The 10,897-nt window shown below is 33.0% G+C and overlaps 1 protein-coding gene across 1 annotated transcript; it reads left to right on the top strand.

Moving 5' to 3' along the window:
- The first annotated feature begins 1,266 nt into the window (after positions 1-1,266).
- LOC109011118 (ER lumen protein-retaining receptor) lies at positions 1,267-10,509 on the top strand. The gene is made up of 6 exons (XM_018992187.2): positions 1,267-1,663; positions 6,622-6,887; positions 7,172-7,287; positions 8,979-9,052; positions 9,939-10,002; positions 10,119-10,509. Exons 1-6 carry the CDS (start codon positions 1,573-1,575, stop codon positions 10,153-10,155), a joined length of 648 nt encoding a protein of 215 aa, XP_018847732.1. The 5' UTR covers positions 1,267-1,572; the 3' UTR covers positions 10,156-10,509.
- Positions 10,510-10,897: the final 388 nt, after the last annotated feature.

The following is a 10,897-nucleotide window of genomic DNA, read 5'->3' as shown; positions in this document are numbered from 1 at the left end:
CTCTACTGTACCATGCTGCTCCATCTTTTGGGCTACTCGTCCATTTACGTGTATGAAGTGCGTCATCCATACTCCTTGTGACCTGCCAATTTATTTGAAAAAATATTTAGAATTATTTTATAAATTGATATAATTTTATATGATATATTATAATATATAATTATTTATATAAGATAGATATAATATATTGTATAAAATTATATTAATTTTTAAGATTTTTTTTTATTTTTTTATGATATTTTTCTGCAAACCTAATTCTTCTTTATAAAGAATTTAATTAAGTTGGGCATATTTCTCCTTTTATCTTATTTAATCTCTAAACTGTCAATGATAATTTCTTCTATATGGATTAATAGAGTTATTTTAAGATTTATATGAGTTTTTAAATCTAAAAAAATTATTGCAGATGCAATAAATAAAAATCGCATCTATGAAATTTGAAATAATAATTGAGATTTAAATAAATTCTCCAATAAATTTACTAAAAATATAGGGAATATTCGTCCATATTTGTTTGCATGTTATAATTAAGACAAATACTATATAATGCACCCTTGTTCACTATTGTATTAATGTGGTATTATCTATAAATTGCTAATTTTGTTATTTGGAATATCAAAAATTTAATTCAATAATCGAGGAGTAAAAGCAAATTGCCACAGCGTGATAAGAATAAGACGAGATTATTGTATATAAAATAACTAAGAATGATAATTCCATAATTCATAATCCTACTATTTTTTTATAATTTTTTTTTGTACTTTTTAATAAATTAATAAAAATGATTTTTAATATTAAAAAATTAGATAAATGTCTGTTTAGATACTGAGATGAAATGAAATAAAATTATTTTAAATGAAAGTTAAAAGTTAAATAAAATATTATTAAAAATATTATTTTTTAACATTATTATTATTTTGAGATTTGAAAAAATTAAATTATTTATCATATTTTATATAAAAATTTAAAAAAATTATAATAATGAAATGAGTTAAATTAAAATAAGGTAAAACACTTTTTTTTTTATCTAAATGCGAGCTTAAATTTCATTAGAAAAATGATAAGTTTGAATAGTGAGATAAAAATTTTTAGTTTTAGATAAAAGTTAAAATATTATTTTTTAATATTATTATTATTTAAAAAATTAAAAATTAAATTAAAATTTAAAAATATTAAATTATTTATTATATTTAATATAAAAATTTTAAAAAATTATAATATTAAAATGAGATGAGATATATGATAATTTTGCTTTCTCGTATGTCCATGACAACGTCCGTGAGTGGCGGATGAAACGTAAACCGGTCCCCCCTGCCAAGTAGAGCGATAACCGACCGAACTTCTTTTCTATATTTCTTAGATCTGACTCTCGCCCCTAACCTTATTAAGCACGCTACAAGAAAAACAAGCACCGAAGAGCTGCTCCAACCAAGCTCCTCTCTCTCGCGCGTACAGAGAGGGAGTTAAATCTCAGCAAAAAAAGGACGCGCAAGAACTTTCTGGGGGGTAAAAGAGAGAGAGAGAGAGATCCGGGGGAACAGTTTTCTGGTCGATCCGTCCGTCGAATCGAAGATGAATATATTCAGATTGGCTGGTGACATGACCCATTTAGCCAGCGTCCTCGTCTTGCTCCTCAAGATCCACACTATCAAATCCTGCGCTGGTATATATGCTGAATCCTATGTATTCATTTCTTACATTATACGTATATATAACTATATACATGTATCGCTGGCATGACATAATTTTTGCGATTTGGGGTTTCTGGATTTATGTTACTAATGTGTTTTTGTGGGCTAATTATTCTGGTCATTATGTGAATATCGTCGGGTCTTGTTGCAAAATTAACAAATTACAGAATGTGTTAACTGATTAAGCTTAGAAGAGGTTATTTAATTTAAGCCCATAACTATAGGTACAACGAAGTCTACCCGCATGAAATTAGGATATTAGAGTTAAATCGGCCTAAGAGGAAGATTCGGCCAACGTAGGCAATGGGCATACGGTATCTTTTTGGTCGACGTTGATTTTGGATGTCTAGAAGCCTGCGTAGGTAAAAGTTGAGTAATGTTGCGAATAATCTGTGTGGAGATCAGCTAACGGCTGCTTATGAGGAGAACCCAATCTTGGAGATGGCATTGGAGTTGTTGAGTGGCTTGACTTCCTTCACGTGAGAAAGTAATCGAGTTATGTTATATATTGTTCTTTCACGCTGTGCTGATGTGATGTTATCCATCAACTATTAAATCTGTTATGATTTTTAGATGAAAAATCCAAGAGTTTACGGATAATGCTACATCATCGCAGTAAGATAGTTTTTATTTTTATTTTTTATAAGTAAATGGTAGTATTAATAATGATAGGCATCACAATAAGATAGTAAATGGATGATAATGTAGCACATAGCATTTTCTGGAAGCAATTTGCTTTCTTTGAAGGTGATAAATGCATGCATTGTTTTTCAACCGAATTGCCAAAACTATGATTCCTAGCCACGTGAAATTTCTTTTGTCTATCCAATTTAATGCTTCTCACATTTTATCTCTTGTATCTAAAAATCCGTACACTAGCTCTTAAATAAAAGCATGTATCTTAAATTGAGCGAGAGTGGAAGAAAAACACACAAATCACAGATTTGTTGTTTTTTGTTTCAGTTCAGTTTTGTATAGTCTCTACCATGAGAGTGTGAAACTTAGGTATATGGGAGTTTTGGGTTTGAGTGATTTGTTGCCACTCTCTTGTACTATATCTTTATGATTAGTAAATTTCTTTGCGATCGTCTCCTTCAGTTGATGTAGGTTTTTCTTAAGCTGACCCATGTAAATCTTGTTGTCTTGTGTCTCATTTGGTATACTTCCTGTGTACATGGGCATTGCCTAGTTTCATTTGATTCAATAAAGATTCTTACTTATAAAAAAAAAAAAAAATCTTGGTGTCTTGTGTGATTGTTGAAATTTATTCTAACCTTTTCTACTTCTTCGTAATCTTAAAATCACCATTTGTCACAAATCACTTTTGGCTGGGCCAAGTTATTTACGCATTGATTTGTAGACTAAAACCACATGATCGTGATGAGCTTCCATTTCCATCACAAATTGTAGATGTTATCCCATTAGAACAGGTCTATCTTATGGAAAGATAAAAAGGTTAACGAGTAACCAACGGGCATAGAGAAGCTATTCACCTAAGAAAAACAATGCTTTTATGTTTATGTCCAGCAACCATGGTTTGATCAAATTCAATAGAATAAAGAGGAAACGGAACTTGCTAGCTTGTAAGAGCACTCTCATTGGATTAGTCAAAGTTAAAGGACAATTTTGATGAATGTAAGAGAAATTTAACTTTTGACTATTCCATTCACATAAATCTCCACATTGAAATAGCTATTTTTTCATTATATAATAATAAAATAATATAAGATGAATTTAGTTTTGGTTATTCGCATCAAATCTCCACATTAGATTATACATTTATTCATTATATGGTAATGAATAACTAATAATTTCAAAAATATTTAATTTTTTAATTATTAATTTATTTAATTTTATCATATTTTACTATTCTACTTATTATATGTTAATTAATAATCATGTTCTTATTAAATTAATATACCACTAAATCAAATTAATATATTAATTGTGATAAAATATGTGATAGAAAGAAAGGGAGAGAGAAATAATTAATAAAATATGTGTTTGATGTATGTACAGTAACCTTCAAATTTGGAAAAACTTTTGAAAGACACTATAGTAAATTCCATTTGGAATTTGACTAATTCAATGTGAGCATATTTTACTCTTTAATTGCTAAATACTCATTGGATTTAGCTTTTAACTAATCCAATGAGAGTGCTCTAAGATGATGGTCCCTAAAGCAGGATAACGCTTCTTAAGATTGTGTTGCTGCTTTAAGATTTATCATAAAGACCAGTGATGGCAGGTCAGCTGGTCAAGCAGGAGAAAACCCACACTTAATATGACCAAAATTAGCTTTAAGCATTTATTCTGACTTCAACTTTTCAAAGAAATTGTTTACCTCTCAAGATTTTTGAAGAAATTGTTCACTCTCTCTCTCTCTCTCTCTCTCTCTCTCTCTCTCTCTCTCTAATCCTCACTTGTGAACTTAAAATATTCTGTGGAAGGGTCTGGCGGTCTGTAGTCGTGAGAAAAAGTTGTATCTATATGCTCTTTGAAAAGCACAAAAAAACCTTTATGTTAGAATTCGGGATATCATTTCGCGGCTTGAATAATCTTGCTTAAGTATAATTCTCAGATCTGTTTCGCACAAGAATCTTAAGGTATAAAATCCAAAGTTTTAGATACCATTCAAATGGTCCTAGCTTTTTGCTTAAATGGTCCAGGTTAAAAGACAAGTTTTTAGATCTGTCTTTTTTTTTTTTTTTTGATAAGTAAAATAAGTCTTTATTCATCCAATCAACTGTCAATTTCAAATCAGAATATGCCCTATTTTAAGTAGGAGCATTAGAAACTAAAAATTCATGGAGATCCATGCCATTAAAGTCCACAGCAATGGCCCAAGTACAAAGAGTCCTAAAAAATAACATTTTTAACTCTGCCATAGATCTCTCTTTGTCTTAAAAAATCCTTTCATTGCGCTCTTGCCACAAGCACCACATAATACAGATAGAAATCATCTTCCAAACCGCTTTGATCTATCGCACACCTTGAATTGCGGTCCAGCAGGCCAAAACATCCAGCACGGTTCTCGGCATAACCCACGCTATGTCCATTCTGTTAAACACCTCATCCCACATATTCCTGGCTACCTCGCAATGTAAAAATAAATGATTCACCGACTCACCCCCTCTTTTACACATGCTACACCAGTCTGCAATGATTATGCTTCTTTTTATCAGATTATCCGTAGTGAGAATCTTTCCCAAAGATGTTGTCTACACAAAGAACGAAGCCTTGGGAGGAGCCTTATTGCGCCAAAGCTTTCTCCAAGGAAACTGTATCTCAGGAACTTGTGTGAGAACATTGTAGAAAGAGCGGACAGTGAACACCCCTTTCCTTGCTGGACACCACCACAGATCATCTACATGCTAGAAATTTGGACGACAAGAATACAAGAGACTATAAAAATCTACAAAACTCCCCATCTCCCAATCTTGTGCCGCCCGATTGAAATTGATATTCCAGTGGATGTTCCTTCCTACTACTTCCAAAACTCCCCATCTGTCCTTCTCGTGATCTACCTATAAAAAACAATCTTTCTCATGATCTTCCCAAGACATTCTTCGAATGAGATCATAAAACCATTATTATTTGAACAATCTTCAAATGTGCTTCCCAAAAATCATTCTAGTTGTCATCCTGAATGCATTGTTCAAACATTAGAGGAACCATTTAAACACCTTTTGACTGTTTGTAACATTTGATTTTTGTAAAGTATTACTCACAGTTTATGGCCTTATAATATTAACCTTGTTGATAAGTCATGACACTTTAACCTTAGGATTTGTTTGATCCTTCGAGGGTTAAATTCCTAGGTCGTTAAATTTCTATCATTCTCAATTTTTTAAATGTCAACCTGTGTAAGTCACTTACCATTTTAAATTTTTTGAGATCAATTCATTACTTTGGATGACGATTCCATTATACATTGGTTATGACCAAACTCTTACCATTGTTTGTTTTAGGGATATGCTAACACAACTTTATATCTATCAGGTTGATACTTGCTAAAAAAAAGATTGCTAGTTGTTCACTTGTTCTTCTATGGATGTGCTTAATGAGATTCATATTATATTGCTTCCATTTCTTCATCCTAGATGGGTGTTACCTCTTGTATACCATCTTGTGTACTTGGGCAATGCCTATTCTTATTAATACAATTGTTTGCTTATAAAAAACAAAGATTCATAATATATTGCTCCTTTCTTGATTCTTATAGATGGTCCTCTCAAATTGGTCGCATTATTTTCTGAAAATGCTTTTTAGTACTTGCTCCTACCTGTAAGATTTTGAAAATCACTCCCAAAATTATCACCAGGGAGATGAACTATTTTTGGAAGAATAGTCTCTCTCTAACAAAAATATATTATTGGAAATACTCTCTGCCTGTATGTATAGACATTGTTGAAAGTTTACAACCCAACCCCGGCCAATCACTGATCATACCTGCCGTTGGTGGCCATTCTGTCCACCATCAACTGACACCTTCAATTGGTCGGAGATCACAGGTGGTCAGAAGTCAATTGGGAATGGACAAAGTGCCCCTTTGTCCTAAATTTTTAATAGCCACAAAGTAACAAGCTCGACTGTAAAGGTCTTACAAAGATTCTTATAATTTTTAGTATGATGTTCTGATGTGAATTCTGCTTCTTTTGTGTACGTAAGGGCACACATGTATGTGCAAGGAGATCTCCATATTACATCCACACTTTTTTTATTTGTAATGTCATGGAATTTGTGTTAGAGGCTTTATCTTTTATTTATTTATTTCTTCTTCTTCTTCTTTTTATTTTTTCTCCATGACATTCATTCTTTGGCCATATTATCGATGTTTCTTGTCTAGTATCTTACATTTCAAAAATAAGTTTTGTACTTTGGAACATTCTAAATTTTTTTCATTTTTAATATGTTTCATGATGTATAGGTATTTCCTTGAAGACGCAAGAGCTCTATGCTATTGTTTTTGTTACCCGGTACTTGGATATTTTTACTAGCTTTGTATCCCTTTATAATACCTTCATGAAGTTAATATTCTTGGGGAGCTCGTTTTCAATTGTTTGGTATATGAGGCGCCACAAGATTGTTCGTAGATCCTATGACAAAGACCATGATACATTCCGCCATTATTTCCTTGCACTGCCTTGCTTACTCTTGGCCCTACTTATCCATGAGAAGTTCACCTTAAAGGAGGTCTGTTTGCAACTTTCCATCTTCTTTTAGTTGTTAATTTTTTGAACATCCTGCATATGATAGTTATAATTTTTAGCTGGTTAGGTGTTCCTCTTATATGGTACCCATTTACTTGGGCCATGCCTTTCAACTTTTACTGAAATACTTGATTACAGATTACTTATAAAAAATAATTTCAAGCTGATTGACCATCATTACATCCTTTATAGAGCTTTGTGCCTAAAGATGTTTGTCTTCCTTTTCTTGTATTTTCTTTCTCATTCGGTTAAAAATAAAATGGACAGGTCATGTGGACATTTTCCTTATATTTAGAAGCTGTGGCCATACTTCCTCAGCTCATATTGCTACAGAGGACTAGGAATATTGACAACCTGACCGGACAATACGTATTTCTTCTTGGGTATGCTAATTCTTTTTCCAAATTTATAAAATGGTGTAGATATTGTTGATTTTGGCTTAGTCATATTCCTTCATGGTAGAATAGTGCCTTTCCCTTCCAAATTGGTATGTGTTAGAACAACGGAAAATATCAATGCTGGTTAATCATTGGGTGACACTTGCACACTCATGTTTAGATTCTTCTTTGCTTGAATGCTAATAACCTATAATGGGCTTTCATGCAGTTCAAATCGGTTTCTGTTGGTGCTAATATGATTTTAAGTGAGGTTCAATGGTTGCATCACTCTCACTCAAGTGCGTAGGATGGTGCCTAGCACCTTAGGTGTATAGAATCCCAGTGCCTTGATGGCACCTTTTATTTTTAATCCACTCTATGATATCCCTACTTTTCTGACAGCGAAGTTCCAATTTTCACTAGTGGAATGGAAATAGTTGATTATATAAGTACAATTCTAACATATTAAAAAAAAGTACATTCTAACTTGATATCTGCAAAATTTGGACGAAAACCAATGGCTATTTAATTATATACCGAAGTAGCCTTGGTTCATCCTCTTATATTCCAAAATGTTATGGATCTCAAGTTATGATGAGTTCTTGAGCTTTCATTTTTTTGTTATAACAAGTAATAAGTTCTTGAGCTTGCTAGGAATGTTATGCATATTTCTTCTGGTATCTCATACTCATTCATATTAATAGCAAGAGAAGTAAAGTGGTGCGTGTGAAAGAAATCTCCATATTCAGGTTTTGATTCCAGTGAAGCATTGAAGTTTTGATCTTTCTAAATTTCCACCAAAAGATGCAATCACAGTATTTTCTTTGGGCAATTGGACTTAATTGCCATTGTGCAGAACATGATTCTCCTGGGCATCTTTCGGAGATGCTATAGGGTCAGATGTTATTTACGATGGGAGAGGAGATAATTGGTTTCTCAAACATTTTCTGCAGCAGTGCCATTTAGGCCCTGTTTAGATAGTGAGATGAGATGAGATGAGATGATTTTAGATGAAAGTTAAAAGTTGAATAAAATATTGTTAGAATATTATTTTTTAATATTATTATTATTTTGAGATTTGAAAAAATTGAATTGTTTATTATATTTTGTGTGAGATTTTGAAAAAGTTATAATGATGAAATAAGATGAGATGAAACCGTTTCTGTATCCAAACGGGGCCTTAATATTATTCCCTCCCTTCCTCCCTCTCTCCCTCCCTGTCTGTCTGTCTGTCTATGTGGTCTCTTCTTCCTCACCTGTAATGTTTTAATGCCAAAACTGAAAAAGTTTAACTCTCATAGTAGGATCGCTTGGAAATGGTTCAATTATATAGATGCACATGTTTATAGGCTAATTTGAGGATTTGGATCCTTCAGTGTTCCTAACCAAGCTCTAGGGCCTAGACTGGGAGAAATTAACATACGAAGTGGATGCAATAACATTTATAGCTAATTGAGTGAATTTCTCGGGCAAGATTAAATGCTCAATAAATGTTGTAGGGCTCATTTCATGTATCTCTCTCTCTCACTCTATGCCTTAGAGTTTGGGTAGGAACTCAAGAGGATCTAGATTCCTAATTTGACCATGTTGTATCCTGATTCTTGATTTATGTTAATGTGAAAATTTTGTACTTGCCAAAGAAATTTCTGTCTGTCTAATATACTTTTACATGCTCAATACCTGCCTGTCTAATGCAGTGCTTATCGGGCACTCTACATTCTCAACTGGATTTATCGCTACTTCACTGAGCCACACTATGTTCATTGGATAAGTATGATCCTCTCTCCCTGTTATGAATTTCTGTCTTCCTGCAGGTTTGCTGGTGTTTTCTGAGTCTCGGTTTTAGTCACACATGTCCGTACACATGCACTGGATACATGTATAGTAGACTTCTTGCATACTTTTATTTTCTTTTTCTTCTTTTGGTGACAACATTTTCTATTCATATAAGAGAAAGTGTGTGTGTGCAAGTGGGCGTCTATATATATATATATTGGTCGCAAATTTGTGTTTATGTACATATCTGGTATAATTAATAAAGACATGCATATTGATGCTGCCTATAATGTAGACTTGGAACTGTGAACCATTACATAAACACGTCTCCTTGGCATGTAACGCCTTATGCAATGTGTTTTATGAGATTGTGTTGCATAAAGTTTCTATCTCATAGTACACAATTTCTGCAATGGTGCCAATGATTCCTCTTGATTAGAATGACATGAAAATAGTGTATGAGTCAACATATGAAAGTCATGCAGAGTAATATGCCTGTAAAGTGAGATTTAGATATGTCTTAAATTCCCACCATTTTTTATCATGTTAACATGACTTTTCATTGCAATTTTGCTGTTTTTTTTGGCCAATATATATTTTTTCGAGTGGCTTTTTTAGCATTAAACCTAAGACTTTGAGATTCTAACTCCTCTTTCATGCATAAGGCCAATACTTCACATTTTCGTTGAATGAATGATGTTTGAAATCGACCACGGCATATATTGTTGGAAGGCAGCTGATATTTAAAATCCCCCCTGTTTTCAAAATATAACGTATTAGGTCTTGCGTCGAATTGTATGTATATTGTTTTTCATTGAACAATTTGGTTTCTACTTGAGTTCATGTTAATTTTTCTTGGTTCTATTGTCTGGATATTGCAGCTTGGGTCTCCGGGCTTGTTCAAACATTGCTTTATGCTGATTTCTTCTATTATTATTTTGATAGGTATATGGTCCTGCCTTTTCATTCTTTCTTTATTTCTTTCTTTCGTTTTTGGTTAGTAATTGGTATTCAGCTCAAGGCTTCTTGTCTTTTGTGTATGTCTGAAATTTGGATTGCAGCTGGAAGAACAGCAAGAAGCTTCAATTGCCAGCTTGAATTCTTCCTCCCTCTTTTGCTGGGAACTAAAGATGTCATGTAATGCACAAGATATGCAGAGGTTGCCACCCAATAGCTCAGAGAGATGTCACTTTTTTACATTAAGCTTTCATGAGGCCAAAAAAGGGACCAAAAAGAGAATTTTTTTGGGATTATGTTAAGGTAGCAGTCATGGCAAACAATGTGCATCAGCACTAGGGAGGAAACAAGCTACTCTACTCTACTATTGTACCTAATTTTAGTAAATTTTGTGAAGGATGAAATGGTCAAAACCTGTGTTGTAAACCACCCCCCGGCAAAATAAAAGACTCTAATATGATATGTGATTGCTATTTGCTAGCGTGACTTGATTTTTTTTTTCTTTGCCATTTCATTGTGTATATTCCGAGAAACCTCTAGCGTGGTCTCTACTCGCCATTGCCCCGTTTTGGGCTTTGTGTTTTGAGTGCTCTGTGTGTCTTCGATCTGTCATCTGTGTGTTGCTTAACGAAGATGAAGGAAAGACACGTATATATGGATCAAATAAGTAGAAAAAGTCTATGACTAGGGTATGTTATTGTTATTTTGAAAAAATAAATTAACATTTCTTTTTCCACTTATTTCAATATTTTTCTACACATGCCTTCAATTTCTTTATTATGAACTTTAGAGGAATAAAACTGAAATGAAAAAAAACCCTGGTCTTGACTTGATGAGTAGAAAGTTTCAGAGGCCTCGGGTTAAACTGGCAGTCTTTATAATC

Source organism: Juglans regia, chromosome 1 (genome assembly GCF_001411555.2).
Source record: "Juglans regia cultivar Chandler chromosome 1, Walnut 2.0, whole genome shotgun sequence".
Lineage (NCBI taxonomy): Eukaryota > Viridiplantae > Streptophyta > Magnoliopsida > Fagales > Juglandaceae > Juglans > Juglans regia.
This window is presented reverse-complemented; position numbering and strand designations above follow the sequence as displayed.

Coding starts and splice junctions, on each gene's coding strand:
- LOC109011118 (XM_018992187.2), top strand. CDS start 1,573: ATGAATATATTCAGATTGGCTGGTGACATGACCCATTTAGCCAGCGTC. Junction 6,888..7,171: donor AGAAGTTCACCTTAAAGGAG/GTCTGTTTGCAA, acceptor TAAAATGGACAG/GTCATGTGGACATTTTCCTT. Junction 7,288..8,978: donor CAATACGTATTTCTTCTTGG/GTATGCTAATTC, acceptor TGTCTAATGCAG/TGCTTATCGGGCACTCTACA.